The sequence below is a fragment of the Nicotiana tomentosiformis genome, chromosome 3 (genome assembly GCF_000390325.3).
Source record: "Nicotiana tomentosiformis chromosome 3, ASM39032v3, whole genome shotgun sequence".
NCBI classification, from domain to species: domain Eukaryota; kingdom Viridiplantae; phylum Streptophyta; class Magnoliopsida; order Solanales; family Solanaceae; genus Nicotiana; species Nicotiana tomentosiformis.
The window spans coordinates 9,387,986-9,410,342 of record NC_090814.1 but is presented as its reverse complement, the minus strand read 5'-3'; the positions used below and the strand labels follow the sequence as shown (position 1 = coordinate 9,410,342).

The 22,357-nt window shown below is 39.7% G+C and overlaps 1 protein-coding gene across 1 annotated transcript; it reads left to right on the top strand.

Annotated features, from left to right (window-relative positions):
* The first annotated feature begins 38 nt into the window (after nt 1–38).
* On the top strand, nt 39–16,897 carry LOC104090329 (agamous-like MADS-box protein AGL12). The gene is made up of 4 exons (XM_009595397.4): nt 39–144; nt 242–283; nt 16,390–16,431; nt 16,532–16,897. The coding sequence occupies exons 1-4, from the start codon at nt 49–51 to the stop codon at nt 16,622–16,624; spliced, it is 273 nt and encodes a 90-aa protein (XP_009593692.1). The 5' UTR covers nt 39–48; the 3' UTR covers nt 16,625–16,897.
* Nucleotides 16,898–22,357: the final 5,460 nt, after the last annotated feature.

The following is a 22,357-nucleotide window of genomic DNA, read 5'->3' as shown; positions in this document are numbered from 1 at the left end:
TAATAATGATATAAAGTTTAATTATCCAAAAACTTCTCCTTTAGCTACATGTATGGAGGAGGAGCTGGAACAATGACATTGGATGAATTGCATTCACTTGAAAAATACCTTGAACTTTGGATGTTTCATATTCGTTCAGCAAAGGTAATAATTTCATGAAATAAATAGTTTATCAATATTAATTAGTGCATTTTTATTTTTGTGATATGAGAGTTATTTTTATAAACTATATATCTTGCAGATGGATATCATGTTTCAAGAGATCCAGTTGCTGAAGAATAAGGTTAGGCAATCTCCAGCTTTTATATTAAGGAAAGAAGTTTACTGTTATTATAGTATATGTTTAATTTAATGCCCTTTTGAAGTTACTTATATGTTTATGTAATTAGTATTTACATGACTGGCTATTTATTTATTTTTAATTTACAGTAGAAAAATCTTAAAATGATTTGATTTGGCCAATCAAAAATTAAAGCAAATATATGAAATCTGAACCGGTTTCAGTAAAAGGGATATTTAAAAAATGATGGAAAAATATACTTGAACTAAATACACATAGCATTGCTCAATTCATTTTTTTGTTTTTGTATTTAGTTAACATTTTGAAGAGACTGACTAAAATAGTCAAAATTTTCTTCTCATTAGTTCAAGTTGTTAGAAGCTTTTGGGCCCAAATAGATCAGAATAACATGATATGAACTCATTAATTAAAAGGGTTAAGAATTAACCCGATTAGCCGCCCACTCAATTGCTTAAATAAAAAATAATCGGAGGAGGAATAATATATGTATAATTTATATTTAATATGTGTATAATCGTGTATAACCATTATATAATTTATGTATATGGCTAGAAAAGTAATAATAAATATGACTGGTTACTTGTGTAAAGATCCCCCGACCACCGAAGTACTTGTGAATCCCTTTTTCCTCGGGCAGTATTCTGTTATTTGGTTATTTTTGCTGAAATGAATTATTTTAGAAATTAAAAATTATTTTTTGTTTCTAAAAGAAGAAAGAAATAGTATATATTCTGGAGACTTACACGGTTTTGGCCAAGTTTCTGGGGAGAAATAAGTGCTTTTGAGTAGTAGAAGAAGCTTTCCTTTTCATTGCATGAAAGAAACATAAATTTATAGCTTCTTCAGAATTATTTTTTTAAGACAAATCTTATCAAATATTTTAAATTCACAAAATTATATTTCTTATTTTAACCTGTATATCTCTCAAAGTGTCACGACCCAAAATTTCCACCTTCAGGACCATGATGACGCTTAACATTTCACTTGTTAGGCAAGCCAACGTTAAAAATAATCTTAACCATTTTTAAACAATTTAAATTAAATAGAAGTCAATTACTGAAATATAGTGCGGAAGACCATAAATACCGAATTATCAAAATATATCCCCGAATCTTGTGTCACAAGTGCACGAGCTACTAGAATAATACAAATAAAGGTTTGAATAAAATTCAAGTTGTTTGAAAGATAATACACAACTAAGATAAGATAGAAGGGGACTTCAGAATTGCGGACGTTGTGCAGTTATACCTCAAGTCTCCTCTGGGTAGTTGAATTCGAGCACGTCTATGGTATGCCACTGGGACCAACTCCAAAATCCGTACAAGAAGTGCAGAGTGTAGTATGAGTACAACCAACCCCATGTACTGCGTAAGTATCGAGCCTAACCTCGACGAAGCAGTGACGAGGCTATGACAGGACACGTACATAAACAACATGTACAAGTATATACAAATATGAAGCAACAATAAAACAATAAATAATACTTTATAAATTTGGGAGGGAACATGCGAAGAGGGTTGATATAATAATTTCAGCAGGAGAATTATCACTTAGCAACCAAATAATTCCTGAACAATATAATGAGCAACTGATGATATGAAAATGACACGACACCACCCTTCGTGCTTTTACTCTCATTTGACACGGCATTATCCTTCATGCTTTTACACTCTCTGAAAACGACACGGCATCACCCTTTGTTCTTTTACACTCACAAATGGTACGGCAACACCCTTCGTGCTTTTACACTCTTCCTTACCATGACAATGATATTATAAATAATAAAAATGGCACGTCATCACCCTTCGTTCTTTTACACTCTTCCTTGCCATGAAAATAATAATATAAATTCGGAAGAGTATTTAAATGCGGGGATATACACTTATAATCAATTCAGTATCAGAATACTGATTTCACCTTCCAAAATATTCTACAATAATTAAATGAATAATAATTACACGAATAATGATCAAATAATCAATAATAAACTTAAGCAGGAATATCTTAATTAAATAGGCAATTATTCACAATGAACAAATTTTACTCGCATGCTTTGACTCAACCACAACGCATAAGTACTCATCACCTTACATATACGTTGTACCCGCACATTAAATTACGTAGCAAATAGACAAATAAGTCCTACTCCCTCAAGTCAAGGTTAACCACGATACTTACCTCGCTTTGCAACCAACTCAAGATTCCAATAAACCTTTGTCTCGCGAATTCATGTTCGAAGTCCTCAAATCTAGTCATAAATAATTCAATATACTCAATACAAATCGTAGGAATTAATTCCATATGAATTTACTAATTTTTTGAATTAAAATCCGAAATACATCTAAAGAATCGACAGTGAGACCCACGTCTCAAATCCCAGAAAAACTCACGAAATCCGAACACCCGTTCCGATACGAGTTCAACCATACAAAAATTATCGAATTCCGACATCGGATTGACCTTCAAATCTTAATTTTACATTTTTGAAAGATTTTATAAAATCTGATTTTTCCTCCCTAAATTCACGGATTTATAATGGAAATGAGTATGGAATCATGAAATATAATCAATATAGGATAAGGAACACTTACCCCAATATTTTTTCGTAAAAATTGCCCAAAAATCGTCTTACCCGAGCTCAAAATCGAAAATGGGGTGAAATCCCATTTACAGAACTTAAGTTGTGTTTGCCTAGGTTTTTACCCTATGCGATCGCAGAAATTCCTTCACGATCGCATAACACAATTGCACAGCTGCCAAATTTTTCTCTTCGCGAACGCGGAAGAGCTTATGCGAAGAACCATTTTCCAGCCTTACGCGATCGCAGACGGCTGAATGCGATCGCATAGCACAAATCGCGTGCTACAGCTTCTGCCTCACTCCTTCTTCGCGAATGCGGCTTTGTTCACGCGTTCGCGATGCCTTAGCTTCTTCAACTGTGCCATCGCGGACAATACTATACGATCACATAGTACAAATTTTCATCAGTGCTCAATAAACCTTTGCGATCGCGGATGAAGTCACACGATCGCATAGAAGGAAACTAGAACTGGGAAATACCAGATTTCCAGCCATCTGTTCTTGAACAAAAATGGTCCGAGGCTCGTCCGAAACTCACCCGAGCCCTCGCGGCTCCAAACCAAACATGCACACAAGTCCTAAAACCTCATACAAACTCGCTCGCGTGATCAAAATACCAATTTAACACCTATAATTACGAATCAGACGCCAAATCAAGTGAGATTTCTAAGAAAACTTTAAAATTTCTATTTTAACAACCGGACGTCCAAATCACGTCAAATCAGCTTCATTTTTCACCAAATTTGGCAGACAAGTCATAAATATAGTAATGGAGCTATAACAGGTCCCGGAACCAAAATACGGATCCGGTATCAACAAAGTCAAACATTAGTCAAATCTCTTAAGTCATTAAACCTTTAAACTTAAAAATTTTGACAACATGCGATAACTCGAGCTAGGGACCTCTGAATTCGATTTCGGGCATACGCCCAAGTCCCAAATCACTATACGGACCTATTGGAACTGTCAAAATATTGATTCGGGCCCGTTTGCTCAAAATGTTGACCAAAGTCAACCCACTTGAGTTTTAAAGCTCTATTTTACATTTTAATCAATTTTTTCACATAAAAACTTTCCGAAATAATTTACGGACTGTGCACGCAAGTTGAGAAATGATGAATAGTGCTATTTTAGGTTTCAAAAAATAAAAATAATTATTAAATTTAAAGATGACTCTTTGGGTCATCACACAAAGGGGACACAATTAATTATGCAAGAGTTACATCTTTACCAAACTATCTCTCTATAAATTGATGATTAATTAATTATGTACTTCATTATGTTTAAATCAACATAAAAATCAAATAATTATGTAAGATGTTCAATATTATTACTTTGATTCAACTGTATTTATATTTGTTAAAATTCTTATTTTTTTTTCACCTTTTATTAAATAAAATAAAAAATTTATTAAAATAATCATAATAAATATTTAAAATGATTGACTTATTTAAATAATACTAATTGTACAGTGAATTAATATATGACCTTTTCATAGTTTGACACTCAAAAGCGCCTTTTAGTAATATTAACAAAACAAAAGCTATTTTTGTAATACTGAGAAAAGTGCGTCTTAAACGGATTGTTGAAATGCAAGCTGCTACTTCCAACTTACTTCTCTAAAAATCTAATTTAACAAAAAAACATTCAAAATAAGCAGATTTTAGAAGTTTGGCCAACTGGTCTTTAAATAATAATATTATAATTGCAAATGTCATTTATATATATTTTATAAATTGTGATATTAGCTGCAAGTAGAAGACTTCTACACAGGAGCTGCAGCATATAGTTTTCGGGTTTAGCTGAACCCAGTACTTTTGATGCGGAGCATAAATTTATATGTAAAAATCACTAAAATTACAATAAATAGTATTGTTTACCCAAAAAATTGAGTAACAATTAAACTTATATTGTGGTTTTAAGGATATGTTATTTAAACCAGTAACAATTGATAAACAACAAATTAAATAGATAAATTGGACAATAAAATAAATCAAGCCGGTCTGCAAACAATGCCTCGCCCTCGATTCGAGATAGTCTCGAGGTTAGTTAATAAGAACAGTGGAGGATAGAACAAACATCGATGAACAGTAAATAAAATAAAGAAAGCAGCGTATATGTATATTCTTATCAGTGAATAATCATTATTTTTTCTTACAAGCGAATGGGATCCCTCTTTATATAATAGAGAAATCCTAAATAAGGTACAACTCTAATAACGGAAGTAGATCCCATGATTGGCACTAATAACCGCTTTGATTTGATCTGTTCCGGGATTTTCGCCGGGATCTTCGACCGGTTACTGATATCTCGCCATTCTGTTATTGCCTTACTCGAAGTTAGTCATGTTTGATCTCGATTGTTGCCGGCCTCGATCTCAATGAACACTTCGATCTCTCAAGCATAATGTTCTATCTTCAAGCTCGAGCCCGATCTATTATGAGGTTACCCTCGAGGCAACTCCTCTGCCAACGAAATCGGGTATGCCCGATTTTGACCGTATACAGATAGTCCTCTCGTTTTTTGGAGTGTAACGAGAAGAAATGAATTTGAGACTTTGATTTAATACCTCGATCAGTTATGATGTCAACATCGTGATGTAAGCGATAAAAGCGATTGAAGCATCGCGTCTGTGCAGTTCCCAAGGTCATTAATTAACGCCAGTTGATGGTCGGCCACCAGTGCTTTCAAACAGTCAAAGTGGCTATTATAAATAGACCACCTTCATAATTTTTTCAAACTTTACTTTCAAACTTCTTCTAATCTTCAAAAGCTCTTCTATTCTCTTCAAGTCCATCAACTTTGTCGATTTTCGTTTGCCAATCTCTTATTAAAATGCAAATTCCGCCTTTTCCTTCCTTAAACCTCATATACCAATGGCAAAAACATCAAAGACTGTTCCTCAAGTAGAAAAGGCCTTCTCATCGCGGCCGGCCGGTGACAAAACACCGGTGGAGCCACGTATTAAAGAGTGCATCCCCGGGCCATATGAACTTACTTCTGACTTTAAAGTCGAAAAACCCTCTTCGGTTCCTGGCCGATGCGAGCCCATGTCTAGATACATCTGTTTGATATCTGAAGGCGATGTCGAGCAGATGAAAAAGGACTGCCACTGGGAGAATAAATAGGTGGTGATTCCTACCCCTGAAGAGGACATCACCACTCATGTGAAAGGGTTCTTAAATGTGTATACTTACCCTTTCACACTGGGTTCTGTCGATCCTGTCATAATTGACTTCTGCCGCCAATACCGGGTAACCCTAGGCCAGATCTACACCTCTTTTTGGCGTATTGTCATTTTGCTTAAATTCTTCTCGAGCAAGATCGAGGGGATGTCTTTCACCCTCGATCATCTCATTAGGCTATACAGCTCCTGTCTTTATCGGGGTGGACTGATAAGGCTTAAACTCCGGGCCACGAAGGTGCTATTCTCGAGCACAGACGAGGACAAGGACCGAGGATGGATGTGCCGATTTGTCCGATTCAGGACCTTCGATTTAATCCCCGCCGAGAAGATGCCATTCCCTGAAGAATGGAACATGAAGCATAAGTAGAACTTCACCGATAACGTTTGATTACTTGTTATATTTCCTTTACCTCTTCTCATCTATATTCTTCTTTATGGTGCAGCTTCCCCCTGGTTTCCCGGTGCAGTCTCGGACCTTGCAGGTTGGGTTCGACAACTGGTTTCAACCTCTTCGTATGCTGAGCGCTCGTGGCATGATTTGGCCAAGAGTCGATGGGAGGCCAAAAATCATGGTAAGTTCCCCTGTCCGTGTTTGATGCTTTCCTATGAAATACTTCCTTTTAACTTGATTTCTTCTAATATAGGTCCTGGAGATAATGTCGTTATGAGGTCGCCTCCCCTCAGGGAGGAGGTCCCAAAGCCGACCAAAGACAAGAAAAGGAGAAGGGCCTCGCCACCAGATACCCCAAAGCCCAAGAAAAGCAAGGCTCGAAAGTCGAAGACTGGTCTCACCGTTCTGCCTGCCGATGTAGTCCAAACGCTATCAGATGAAGACGAGGAGGGAGAAGATGTCGACTGCCTGCTGGTGGCTCGAAAGAGGGAGGGCATTGAAGTTTTGAGAACTGCTGAGCCAGTGACGGTCGAGGAGGTTCAGTCGCAAACCGAGGTGATCTCGAAGGAAGGTCCGAGCAAAGTCCCCGAGCCATCGGGTGTTGAGGATGCCTCCTGCCGTGATGAGCAACCGGTGGATGTGCTCGAAGGGTCTAGTTCTGAGGCCCTTCAAAGAGAAAAGAATGCCCCAAGTGAGTCGCTTGGAGTAATTAACATTGATGATTCGCCACTCGGCCCCACGTTCTCTGAGGGGAAGTTTTGGGATGCCCGGTCCATGGGGACACCCGATGTGCGGCCCCTGAAGGGGATGATATATTTCGCGGTTGCTTCACGAGGGTCGATGATGTTTCTGACCTGGATGCATCACTTATTTTTGATGAGGCTCAGCAGCTCTTGAACCAAGTGAATTTTACTTGTGGTCGATGATGTTACCATGCTTGCGTTTGTTCTTATTTCTCTAAGTCTGATTTCCTTTCTTTCTGCACAGGCTACGATGCTCCATCGAGAAGCGTCCTCCAAATATCGGGCTAAGCTGGCTCGATGTGAGGCTGATCTCAAAAAGCTTATGGAGGATAGAGACGCCCTCAAACTCCTCTATGTGCAAAATGAAGAGGAGATCATGAGTATTCGAGCCGAGCTAACAAGAGCTCATCAAGATCAGACCGAGCTCATTGAATAGGTAATGTAAATTTTTGGGAGCTTTTTATGTATTAACTTGATATTGGAGACTAACACTTTGATTCTGCAGGTTCAGTAGAAGGCCGAATTGGTTGAGCAGCTTCGTAAGGAGGCCAAGATGAAAGAGAAAGAGACTTTGGGGTGGCAGCAGAACATGGACCATCTCGCCTCGGAGAAAGATGCGGTTCGGGCCCAACTTTCTTCGGTTGAGCGTCAACTCCAAAGTGTGAAGGAGGAGAACTTGGCCCGAGCCCATAAGGTTGAAAAGCTCGAGACTTGGTTGGCTGCTGAGCTTGCAAGGGCCACATCCGAGGCAGAGGAGCTCGTGGCCTCCTACCGAGCCGACGCTGAAGCCGCTAACACTCGGGCAAAGGAAATTTCTGATGCTGCTGAGGTTAGATTGTCTCGTGTTGCCGAGCATGCTAGGCATCAATCTCGGAGAGAGAATCTTGAGGAGGTACATGCTCGTGGCTTCGACCTCACGGCCGATATCGAGAGTGCGAAGGTTTTGGAGGACGAGGTCGGAGCTTTGCTTTCCGATGATGAAGACTCTGCGAGTGGATCCGAGAACAGAGGAGATGAACATGAAGCTCACGAAGATGCGGCTCCCGAAGCGGACTAGGAACTTAGGAAATAATTTGTGTAAGACACTGTGTGGTCTTTGTAAATACTTTGCATATATGAAAGACTCCTTTTCTTTTCGTTTCGTCTCCGATTTCTGATTTATGATAAATTCTGTTTTGCCTTTGCCCTGTGAAAACTTTGTTGCAATCCGGTTGTTGTAGCTTTTATAATCGAGTGAGCAATAGGTCAAACTCAGAGTAGAACAAACCCTTAGGTTTTTAGTCAAGCGAGGGCGAGTCCCCGAGCTCAACAATATGCTCGGGATTTTGATTTCGGATGGCTTGATCGAAGCCGTAATCGTACTGTTTTTATAGATGAGTTCGAGTAAGTTTCAAACTCACAGTAGCAGACCTCTTAAGGTTTTATATCAAATAATGATGACTCCTCGAGCTATATTCAAGTCAGTTTTATTTGAGCTCAGAATGGGGGAACCCTTAGGTCCAAATTGAGTGAGAACAATATCTCAAACTCTAAGTGTATTGGCCCTTTGGCTCTTTAGATTGGGCTGATATGGCCTCTAAAAGATAGATATTGTTTCCCTTTTTCGGTTTAGAAAACTTAGTAAAAAATTTCTTTATGCCTTAACACGTATTCTTTACCCATTGGGTTTTTTGAGGGTTTGATGTTGATTGAAACCCCTTTGCTTTTTGTGCCTTTGCACGTTTGTGTTAAGAAAATTTGATACCTCTTAAGGTTTTTCTAGGGCTGCTTTCATCGAAGCCCTTTTGATTACTTGCCGAGGGTAGCCTTTTTTAACCGGTTTTTCAAAGGATTAGAAGGTCTATTTTTATTGCGGGATTCGGATGTCTTCGAGCCGCCTTAATTTGGCCGTAGCTTTTGGGTATGCCTCTTGGACTTATTTCCCAATAACACTTCGAACTTGTTCGAAGTGTTAGTCCCCGAGAGTGATGTTCTTGGCCTATAGATCAAGGGGTGCCTCTTTGAGGTCTTATGAATTTGAGTTTAGATTACTCGAATACGTCGATCGTCGATGACAGTCCTCGATTGTACGAGGTATATTTGCACTTGGCCCTTGAGCCATTTCTCACAAAATCATAAATATGGAGCTTGTATAGTAGAAAATTTTCTTTGAGACACAAGATGTTTGATATAGAAAGAATGCTTCTTTGTATAATTTATACATGCGTACATGTTTTTCCATCGGGGCTTGACTAATCTATACAGACACGATTCATTTGACCGTTTGGACCATTACAAAGTTTCTCTGTCGAGACCCTTTGACACGAAGTATTTTCCTCGAAAGTGTAACATCCGAGGGTGACGCCCCCAGTATTCGAGGTTGATTGTAAAGAAACCTTGGATACTGTTGAATTGTCCTCAGGTAGCACATAATTGTTGCCTCGTTAAAAACCTCGCAGGAAAAACCCACTTGGGACAAAAATCGATCTAAGGAAAAAAGAGTGCAATGCATGCTTTAAAACCTGAGGTCTCGATGTCTTCGATCGAACACCTGCAGTGAGTTAGTGTTGAATATATAAATGAAAAAAGGGGATAAAGTCATACCTTAGCAATAATACCGTTTGAGAAGCGATATGTTCCAATTTTTTGGCAGTTGTTCACCGTCCATCGTGCCGAGCTTATAAGATCTCTTTCCGACGATGTCGAGGACTTGGTAGGGTCCCTCCTAATTTCGGCCGAGCTTCCCTTCATTAGGATCTCGAGTGTTGATGGTGACTTTTCTTAGGACTAAGTCCCCGACTCTGAAGTGGCGAAGGTTGGTTCTCCTATTGTAGTATCTTTTGATTAGTAGCTTTTGTGCAGCCATTCGAACGAGAGCGGCTTATCGTTTTTCATCCAATAATTCGAGGCTAGTATTCATGGCCTCGTGATTTGACTATTCTGTTGTATGTCGAAACCTGGCACTGGGTTCCTCGACTTCGATTGGAATCAAGGCTTCGGAGCCATATACTAAGGAGAACGGGGTTTCCCCCGTACTGGACTTTGATGTTGTTCGATATGCCCAAAGGACTTCGGGTAGAATTTATCTCCATTTCCCCTTAGCGTTTTTCAACCTTTTCTTTAGGTTTTGAATGATAGTCTTGTTCGTCGATTCGGCCTGTCCGTTCCCACTAGTGTGATACGGCGTTGATAATATCCTTTTTATTTTGTGGTCTTCGAGGAATTTCGTCACTTTTCTGCCGATAAATTATTTTCCATTGTCACACACTATTCCGGTGGGTATCCCAAATCGACATACGATGTGATCCCAGATGAAGTCTATAACCTCTTTCTCTTTCACTTTCTCGAACACCTGTGATTCAACCCATTTAGAGAAATAGTCAGTCATAAATAAAATGAACTTAGTTTTACCTGGGGCCGATGGCAGAGGACCGACGATATCCATCCCCCATTTCATGAATGGCCATGGGGATAACACTGAATGAAGTTGTTCTCCGGGCTGATGGATTATCGGTGCAAACCTTTGACATTTATCACATTTTCGGACAAACTCCTTAGTGTCTTTTTCCATGCTATCCCATTAGTATCATGCTCTAATGATTTTGTGAATCAGTGATTTGGCGCCGAAGTGGTTCCCACAAGTGCCTTCGTGGACCTCTCGTAAAACATAATCAGTGTCTCCTAGTCCTAAGCATACTGCCAATGGTCCATCGAATGTCCTTCTGTATAATGTTCCATATTCAGCCAATGTGAATCGAGCAGCTTTGATTCGTAGGGCCCTCGACTCTTTAGGGTCCGATGGGAGCTTTCCGTTCTTCAAGTATTCAATATATTTATTTCTCCAATCCCAAGTTAAGCTTGTAGAGTTTATCTTGGCATGACTTTTCCTCGATCACGGATCTTGAGAGTTAAACGACAGTCCCCGAGCTGATCTCATTTTCCTCGACTGATGACCCCAAATTTGCAAGTGCATAGGCCTCACTGGTTTTTTCTCGAGGTACATGATGCAAAGTCCATTCCTTGAAACGGTGCAAATTTACCTGCAGTTTGTCCAAATACCTTTGCATTCTATCCTCTCGAACTTCGAAGGTTTTGTTTACTTGGTTCACCACCTGTAAAGAGTCACACTTGGCTTCAATGACTTCTGCTCCCAAGCTTTTAGCTAGTTCGAGACCTGCAATCATGGCCTTGTACTCGGCCTCATTGTTAGTCAATATAGAAGTTTTGATAGATTGCCTTATAGTGCTACCCGTGGGCGGCTTCAAAACGATGCCTAGCCCAGGCCCTTTCACATTCGAAGCACTGTCTGTGAAGAGGGTACATACCCCCGATAATGTACTTGATTTTAACAAGAGTTCCTTTTCAACTTCGGGTACGAGGGTTGGCGTGAAATCGACCACGAAGTCCGCTAAAATTTGAGACTTGATGGCCATCCGGGGTTGATATTCGATATCGTACCCACTGAGTTCGACAACCCATTTGGCCAATCTGCCCGATAGTTTGAGCTATGGGGTGACATTGAAAGTATGGTCTTAACTTTCTAGAGGCGCTTATGAGTGCAAGTGCCAATTTCTCCAAGTGCGGATATCTAGTTTCTGCTTCTCCTAAGGTTCAACTTACATAATAAATGGGAAATTGCGTACCTTGCTCTTCTCAAACTAGGACACCACTTACTGCGATTTCCGATACTGCCAAGTACAAGTAAATTTTCTCATCTGCATTTGGAGTGTGAAGCAGCGGTGGGCTCGATAGGTATCACTTCAATTCCTCTAATGCCTGTTGGCATTCCGGGGTTCAGGCAAAATCGTTCTTCTTTTTGAGTAGAGAGAAAAATCTGTGGCTTCGATCCGACGATCTCGAAATGAATCGGCCCAAGGCAGCTATCCGTCCAGTTAGCCTCTGCACGGCTTTTACACTGTCCACGACGGTGATGTCTTCGATGGCCTTGATTTTATTGGGGTTGATATCGATCCCCCAATTCGACACCATGAAGCCAAGGAACTTGCCCGAACTGACCCCGAAAGCACATTTCTCGGGGTTGAGCTTCATGTTGTATTTCCTTAAAATCTCGAACGTTTCCTGCAAATGAGCCAAATGGTCCCCTGCGCGCAGGGACTTAACTAGCATGTCATCAATATAAATTTCTATTGATTTACCTATTTGTTCTTCGAACATTTTATTTACTAGGCGTTGGTAAGTAGTTCCTGCATTTTTTAGCCCAAAGGGCATTACATTATAATAGTATGTTCCGTACTTGGTGATAAATGAAGTCTTTTCTTGGTCCTCCGGGTTCATTTGGATTTAATCGTACCTGGAATAGGTATTGAGAAAAGTAAGGATCTCGTGGCCGACCATGGCATAGATCATGCGATCGATGTTAGGCAGCTGAAAAGAATCTTTGGGGCACACCTTATTTAATTCCTTATAATCTACACACATTTTAAGTTTGTTCCCTTTTTTAGGGACTACAACTATATTGGCTAACCATTCGGGATATTTCACCTCCCGAATGGACCCTACTTTGATAAGTTTAGTTCCCTCGTCCTTTATGAATGCGTGATTTACCTCGGACTGGGGTCTTCTCTTTTGCTTCACCAGTTTGAATCTAGGGTCCTTGCTTAGCCGATGCGTCGTTATTTCCGGTGGGATCCCTGTCATGTCTAAATGGGACCAAGCAAAATAATCTATATTATCAATAAGAAATTGAATAAGCTTTTTCCTGAGTTCGAGGGTTAATCCCATTCCCAGGTATACCTTTCGCTCGGGCAGGTACTCGATCAATATAACATATTTCAGCTCTTCGACCGTTGATTTGGTGGCGTCAAAATCTTCGGGAACAATAAAAGTTCGAGGGGTCAAAAAATCCTCTTCTTCTTCTTCTTATTCTTCTTCTATCTCCTGCTTCCCCGATTCGGTCGAGGCTGGTGGTTGTGATTGCTATTTGACTTCCTGTTTACCTTTGATGCTCGACCTTTCCGAGGTTGATAGTGTTAATATCGGTTTACCTCATCGACCGCAAATATTTCCTTTGCATCATCCTGCTCCCCATATACTATTTTTACACTGACGTCGGGAATTTCATCATTTGGTGGAGAGTCGAAAGGACCGCCCTCATATTGTGAATCCAAGGCCTTCTGAGCAGGGCATTGTACTTCATGTCGCCCTCGATTAAGTGGAACTTGGTATCTTGAATGGTTCCAGCCACGTTCACCGGTAGAATAATCTCCCCTTTAGTTGTTTCACTGGCCATATTGAAGCCGTTTAAGACCCGAGCTGTGGGTACGATTCGATTTTGTAGGCCGAGATGCTCCACGACCCTTGATCAGATGATATTCGCCAAGCTACTTGGATCCACTAAAACACGCTTAACTTGAACTTTATTCAATAAAATGGAAATTACCAGAGTGTCGTTGTGGGGCTGAGAAATGCCTTCTGTTTCTTCGTTGTTGAATGATAAAGTGCCTTCGAGCACATAATCTCGGGTTCATTTTTCCCTAGTGATTGATACCTTAGTGCATTTGAATATGGGTCCCTGTGGAATATCGACCCTACCGACGATCATATAAATGACATGTTGGGGTTCCTCCTGTTCATTTTTCCTGTTAGCGTCCCTTTCTCTGAAATGATTTTTGGCTCGATCGCTGAGGAACTCTCGAAGGTGGCCCTCATTGAATAGACGGACTACCTCCTCCCTTAATTGCCTGCAATCCTCGATCTTGTGACCATGCATGCCATGATACTTGCACATTAAATTTGGGTTTCTTTGGGAAGGATCGGTTTGTATGGGTCTGGGCCACCTAGTATCTCTGATCTTTCTGATTGCCGATACAATGCCCGATGCATCGATGCTGAAGTTATATTCCGATAACCGAGGTGCCTCTGTGGGATCGGCATCCTTGTCAAAACCACTTTTGCTCATAAGTCCCCTAGAATTCTGTCCTCGATCACTTCTTTGATCATTCCGGGCGGAATTGCGTCCTGAACCATTGTTCTTTCGATCTATGGTATATGGTTGATATCGGTCTCTATTCGACCTTGGCTCCATGTCGACGTCCCTCTGGTTTTTAACTGCCGACCTGTTTGGATGTACTGAACTGAAAGGTGCTCCTAATTGGTCGTTCTCGACCCTGATCTTCGATTGATATCGATTATGCACATCTGCCCAAGTTACAGCTGGGTACTCGATCAAATTTTGTTTCAACTGACGTGATGCTATTGAACTCCGCTCATTCCACCCTTGGGTGAAAGCTTGAACGGCCTAATCATCTGTGACTGGTGGCAACTCCATGTGTTCCATTTGAAATCGGGACACGAACTCCCTCAGCATTTCATTATCCCTTTGTCTTACCTTGAAAAGGTCTGATTTGCTTGTTGCGACCTTTATGGCCCCGACGTGTGTCTTTACGAAAGAATTTGCTAACATGGCAAATGAGTCGATGGAATTTGGTGGCAAGTTGCGATACCAAATCATTTCTCCCTTCGAAAGGGTCTCTCCGAATTTTTTCAACAGCACAGATTCGATTTCATCATCTTCTAAATCGTTACCCTTGATGGCGCATATATATGAAGTAACATGCTTGTTGGGATCGGTGGTCCCATTATATTTGGGTATGTCTGGCATATGAAACTTCTTTGGAATAGGCTTCGGAGCCGCAGTTGGAGGAAATGACTTTTGTACAAACTTCTTAGAATCGATCCCTTTCAAGATTGGCAGTGCCCCCGGCATCTGATCAACTCGAGAGTTGTATGTCTCTACTTTTTTATCGTTGGCTTCGATTCTCTTCTCCCCTGATTCAATTCTTTTGGTGAGCTCCTTGAGCATTTTCATTACCGTAGGATCAGTCCCCGATTTGTTACCATTCGACCTTTCCGGTAATGGCTCGGTACGGTGGGTAGTTTCCGGGTCGACCCTATTCGGAGCTCTATGTTGATTTTGTAACTGAGCAATAGCGGCTTGCTGAGCCTGAAGCATCTCAAATATCACATGGAGACCGACTCCTTCGTCTCCTCTGCCCTGTGTTCCTTGGCCACTAGATCGCCCTTCTCTGCATACACTCCCATTGAGATTTGTGCCTAGGTCTACGTTTAGAGCAACGTGCAAAATGACATCGATTGGGTTGGCAACCGGTTCTCCCCCGAGATTAACCTGTGGCACTTCGACTCCTGGAGCAATCACATTTTCGTTTTCATCGTGGAATCCGAGGCCATTGTCACCGTGTGTGGATACGTTTTGTGAGTTTGACATGTTTTAACCTGAAAGCAAAGATACTTGACAAGAACAAGCGTAAAATAGTATGTTTTACCAGAATCAGTACTGAACAATCACTATTATCCTCATCCCCACGGTAGGCGCCAAACTGTTTACCCCAAAAATTGAGTAATAATTAAACTTATATTGTGGTTTTAAGAATATGTGATTTAAACCAATACCAATTGATAAACAACAAATTAAATAGACAAATTGGACAATAAAATAAATCAAACTGATCTGCAAACAATGCTTCGACCTCGATTCGAGATAGTCTCGAGGTTAGTTAATAAGAACAGTGGAGGATGGAATAAACAACGATGAACAATAAGTAAAACAAAGAAAGCAGCATATATGTATATTCTTATTAGTGAATAATCATTATTTTTTCTTACAAGTGAATCGGATCCCTCTTTATAATAGAGGAATCCTAAACAAGGTATAACTCTAATAACGGAAGTAGATCCCATGATTGGCACTAATAACCGCTTTGATTTGATCTGTTCCGGGATTTTCGCCGGGATCTTCGACCGGTTACTGATATCTTGCCATTCCGTTATTACCTTACTCGAAGTCAGTCATGTTTGATCTCGATTGTTGCCGGCCTTGATCTCAATGAATACTTCGATCGCTCAGGCATGATGTTCTATCTTCAAGCTCGAGCCCGATCTATTATGAGGTTACCCTCGAGGCAACTCCCCTGCCAACAAAATTGGGTATGCCCGATTTCGACCGTATACAAGTATATATGAAAGTGTGAGTGATATGATTAATAACTTGAATGATTATGTTACTTTTGTAATAGTGGAGTTTGTTCTACTTAAAAAATGAGATGAATTATAGGCTTTTATTGACAAATATTGATATCTTGAAGTGTGATATGAAGTTGCTAAACAATATTATATATGGTATCTATCTTTAATGCATCCTTTACTAAACATGTTTTTACCTTTATATTAGGAAGGGATGCTACAAGCTGCAAACAAATATTTACAGGATAAGGTAAGACACAACAAAGATTAATTTTGATTATTTTTTTGTTTTGTTTTAAATGAAAGTAGTCAGTCTTATAAACCTTTTTCTCTCCTAATCTGGTTTGCAGATAGAAGAACAATACCCTGTCACTAACATGACATCGACTTTGACTGACTTTCAATACCCACTAACTGTACAAAATGAGATATTCCAGTTCTAACATATGCTCTCACTGCATAAAATATGCTTATGCTGAAGCATCTAGTAGGGTAATTAAAGATATGTAATAATGAATGATTAGTTTCAGTTTGGAGTGATGAACTTGATATGAACATACAAGTATGTTTATTATATATTTAATTTAGGTCAAATGATCTAGTGTGAGAGTCTCTTCATAGTGTGTATGAAGTATAGTTACTTATTATGTCATCTAAAGCTTCTAAGTGCTTTATAAAATGGATGAGTATTTGCTAATGAGTGATTAATTCCTAGATCTTTGTCTTGTCACTGGTTGGCTATATCAATGATATGATCCTTATTTGTCTTTCGAAACTCAGTGCTTGAGAATCTTATTTTGGCGCAATTGCATCATATATATTTAAGTTCCTTCTTACCTAATTTTAGGGAAAATTAGTTTATTTGATTTCTCTATACAGCTACCTGCAATCTACTTAAAGGTTTAATATAATTGCCTCTTCTAATTTACGTCTTTCGGTTATGGAAACTCAAAAAAATTCATTGGAACTGTCGCTATTGCAAAGAGATCATTTCATGTTAATTATCTCAATGGGAAAGAAGGAACAAGAAAAAAATTGATATATATCACAATATCATAGGAGTATATGATTTCAGATAACACTTACAAATATTTTGTACATAAGAGAAATATATTAGTTCAGTCTTAGTTATATGTATCTATTTTTAGTAACGAATAAGGGCTAAAAATACCACTATAGTATTCTAAATGGTTTGTTATTGCGCTCCGTCCACCTATTTGTCTGAAAATTCATCTAACGTTACCTTGAGGTTTGAAAGTACCCCGCGACTAACTAAACCATATGTGGTCCCAACTTTTAATGTGTTGTCACGATTTGATTGGGACACGTGGCTATTTGGTCCAGAAAGCATATAACCCGCCCCAATTATCCACACGCCCCATTTTTTCGGACCACCCATAATAAAAACACTATTTCTACCTACTCATTCCTTTTACCCCCATTTCATTTTATCTTGGCCTCTCCGTCAAATTAGAGCTCTTAGTAATAGCGTTTTAGGGTTTAATTAGGATTGCTACCTGCTTCGATTTCGTGAACTAAAACTGAAGAATCTTTCATTTCTAGTCTTACTTGACTGAAGAATCGCTGATAAAAGTAAGTATTTATTATTTTGGCTAAGCTTTTAGGGTTTGGGAATATTATGGGAATCGATAAATTTTGTCTCTTTCTTTGTGTTTAATAGGTCATATGATATTATTATTTGCTCCTTTATGCATTTGTTTTTATTTTTTATTTGGGGTGGGCCCATTCGTCTTTGTCCGACATGAAAAAGTTAGGTTTTTTTCGATTTTTAATGTGTTGTTGGGTCGGTGTTAGTCGACATAACTGTAGTCCTTTATTTTTCTTTATTGCTTGATATTTATTTGACTTTATGCCTAACTGATATTGTAACGACCCGATCGGTCGTTTTGAGCTTTCGCATGTCATTCGGCAGTTTGAGGACTTGAGTAGCTTCACTTCAGGTATTATGACTTGCACGTATGGTCGGAATTGAATTTCGAAAAGTTCGGAGTTAGTTTGGGAAGGAAATTTTAATTTCGGAAGCTTTAAGTTGGAGGGATTGATTGAGGTTTGAATTCCAAGTAAAGGACCTCAGAATCAGGATTTGAAGGTTCCGACAGGTTCGTATGATGATTTTGAACTTAGACGTATGTGCGGATCGGGTTTTGGATGATCCGGGAGCGTTTCTGCGCCTATTGTGAAAGGTTGGCATTTTGGAAGAATTTCATAAATTTGGGTTGAAGTGCATTTCAATGCTATTGATGTCCATTTGGGATTTCGAGTCTAGGAATAGTTCCGTATGGTGATTTTGGTATTGGGAGCGCGTTCTGAATGTGGATTTGGAGGTCCGTAGGTCATTTCGGGGTCATTTGGCGAAAGTTAGAAATTTGAAGGTTTTTAAGAATTTTGATAGGGAGTGGACTTTTTGATATCGGGGTTGGATTCCGATTACGGAAGTTGGAGTAGGTCTGTAATGTCGAATGTGACTGGTGTGCAAAATTTGAAATCAATCGGACGTGATTTGATAGGTTTCGGTATCGAATGTAGAAGTTTGAAGTTCTAAAGTTCATTAAGCTCGAATTGGGGTGTGATTCATGATTTCGATGTTGTTTGATGTGATTTGAGGCCTCGATCAAGTTTGTGTTATGTTATGGTTAATGTTTATTTTCGAAATTTTTCGAAATTTGGGCACGTGGGCCCGAGGGTTGCTTTATCGGCTTTTCGAGCGGAGTTGAGAATTTGTCTAAATTGATTTGTTATGAGTATTAGAGTATATTTTTATTGGTTTGCACATTGTTTGACTAGTTTTGGAGCGACGAGCATCGGTTTGAGGTGTTAGAGGGCTTTGGAGCCGGTTATGGAATTTCGGAGCGATGTAAGTCTCCTGTCTAACTCTGTGAGGGGAAAATTACCCCTAGGTGTTGTATATTGATATGTGCTACTTGTTGTGGGGGCTACATACGCGCGAGGTGACGAGAGCCCGTACGTAGATACATTCATGTTATTGTCCGGGTAGGCTTAGGTTCACATCATGCTAGAGCTGTATTATTTGAGTACTCTCTCGCCTATTAAATTCCTCTATTTTACATTACTACTTGAGACTAGACTTGTTATTGTCACGATCCAAAATCCATTAAAGGTTGTGATGGCGCCAGACACCGCTGTCAGGCAAGCCAAAAATAAATACTTAATTTAGTTCTCATTTAATATTTTTGAAATCATATTTTCTTCAATTAAATATTAAAAGATGAAATTTACAGAGTAAATAATAATATTTTTAACAATTTCAATACAGGACAACCCATAATCACCCCAAAACCCGGTGTCACAAGTTCATGAGCCTCAACTAAGAATGTAAAATAAAATACAACATCTATCCGGAATACAAATTTGGACAGGAGAAATATAAATACTCTGAAGGAGACTCTGCTGGCTGCGGATCGTAGTATAGAATGCAGCTCACCTAAATCCCCGCCATAACCGCGCCTCTGCGCCCACAAGGTCACTAGACATATATGTACCTGCACAAAGATATGCAGCAAGTATAGTATAAGTACGTAAATCAACGCGTACCCAGTAAGTACCCCGCCTAACCTCGAAGAAGTAGTGACGAGGGGTCGACTCCGATAATTCAAAAGGGATAACAATAAAATATCAATATTATAATTAAGCGTGGATTGTATAGGACGGTTGTAATCTCAATAACATGAAGTAAGTAATCAATTATTTTGTTAATAGGAACTTTCCAAATTTATTTTCGTCATTTAATATTTTTGTATCTCGGGCCAATGAAAGCAATATCAATTAATCAATTCTAAAGATATATCATGCGCAAATCATGCCGAGGTCGTACGGCCTGATCCAACATAAATATTTAAACTGTACACTGCCGAGGATCGAAAAAGCACGAACCATAGATGCATCTATCTGCTACCGAGGCGTTCGGCCCGCTCCACAAAAGAGAAAACACATTAAATAACCAATTCAAGATTTATTAAGGGGCAAATATTCCAAGAATTTCAAATTCTCATTTAACGGTCAAGTAAATGAAGTTTAACCTTTTTACAATTCCTTTATCGAGTTTCTAAATGTTTTAAAATAATTAAATTAACAAGTAGGGCGCAAATATCGCAAGTACAACATGATATGGGTCCTAGACTACCCGGACATAAGCATAATAGTAGCTACGTACGGACTTTCGTCACTTCGTGCATACGTAGCCCCCACAAATAGAAACACATAATGATTTGATTCATCTATGGGGTTAATTCCCTCTTACAAGGTTAGAAAGGAAACTTACCTTGCTCCGAAATTCCATAACCGGCTCCAAAATTTTTTTAACAACTCAAACCAATGCCCATCGCTCCAAAGTAGTCAATAAAGGTGCAAATCCATAAATATATACTCTAATACTCATAATAATTCAATTTACGACAAATTTCCGACTCCGCTCGAAAAGTCGATAAAGGTCACCCTCGGGCCCACGTGCCAGGATTCCGAAATTTTTTGAAGATAAACTTTACCCATAACACCACGAACCCAAATATATAATTTATTTCAAATTCCATGTCCAATTTTGTGGTAAAAATTCAAAAATACAAATTTCTAGTTTTTTCTTCAAAATCCCAAATTTTCACAAATTTTCAAGTCTAAATCTTTATATAATCCAAGTATTTAACTTGCAATAGGTGAGAATCACTTACCTTGACATAGATGACGAAAATATCCCTTCCAAGAGCTCCAAAAATCGCCCAACCAAATGAAAAATAGAGAAAAATGGCCAAATCCCGTCTTTAAAACTTCACTGCCCAGGTCCTCCCTTCTTCACGATCGCGGAAAGACCATTGTGATCGTGAAGGCCAAAGAAACACTGCCTCCAATTTCCTCTTTGCGTTCGCGTTCCACCAGCTGTGTTCGCGAAGGCCAACTGCTCCTAGCCCCGCTCCCTCTTCAATCTACGCGTTCGCGTAGGCTATTCTAGACCCTCTTTCGCGTTCGTGGCCCACGTGCCACGTTCGCAATGAACAACCATCAGCAGCCCAAAAATCCTCCCTTCGTGATTGCGGGACACCCTTCGCGAAGGACAACATCAGAACCAGCAACAACAGCAGCCAAAACAACCCGAATTGATCCGAAACCACCCCGAAATACGTCCGAGGCCCCCCGGGACCCCGTCCAAGTCGCACAAACCAGTCCCATAACATAATACGGACCTGCTCGAGGCCTCACATCACATCCAACAATACTAAAACCATGAATCGCACCCCAAATAAAGCTTAATGAATTTTAGAACTTCAAACTTCTACCTTCGATGCCGAAACCTATCAAATCACGTCCGGTTGACCTCAAATTTTGCACACAAGTCATAATTGACATTACGGACCTACTCCAACTTTCAGAATTGGAATCCGACTCCGATATCTAAAAGTCCACTCCTGGTCAAACTTTCCAAAAACCTTTAAATTTTTATTTTTTCGCCAAATGACCCCGAAATGACCTACGGACCTCCAAATTCACTTTCGGATGCGCTCCCAATACCTGAATCACCATACGGAGCTATTCCCAGACTCGAAATCCCAAACGGACATTGATAACATTGAAATACACCTCAACCCAATTTTTTTTATGAAGTTCTTCCAAAATGCCAACTTTCCACAATAGGCGCCGAAACGCTTCCGGGTCATCCAAAACCCGATCCGGACATACGCCCAAGTACAAAATCATCATATGAACATGTTGGAACCTTCAAATCCCGATTCTAAAGCCGTTTACTCAAAAATCACACCTTAGTAAATTCTTCCAACTTAAAGCTTCCGAAATGAGAATTTTCTTTCTAAATCAACTCCGGATTTTACGAAATTCAATTCCGATCACACGTACAAGTCATAATACCTGAAGTAAAACTACTCAAGGCCTCAAACTGCTCGACGATGCGCTAGAGCTCAAAACGACCGGTCGGGTCGTTACATTCTCTCCCACTTAAACATACGTTCGTCCTCGAAGGTGCTAAGAACTGCTCTGGAGTTGTCCGAAATCATTGTTTAATACCTCGTGCACATACACGTGCTACCTCAACCCAGTTGAGCACATTAGCTCGAGCAAACCTGAAAATCCTCCCTTTTATCTAGTCAAATAAGCCTTAGAGCCAAATCCCAACATCTGAAATCCTCTACCGG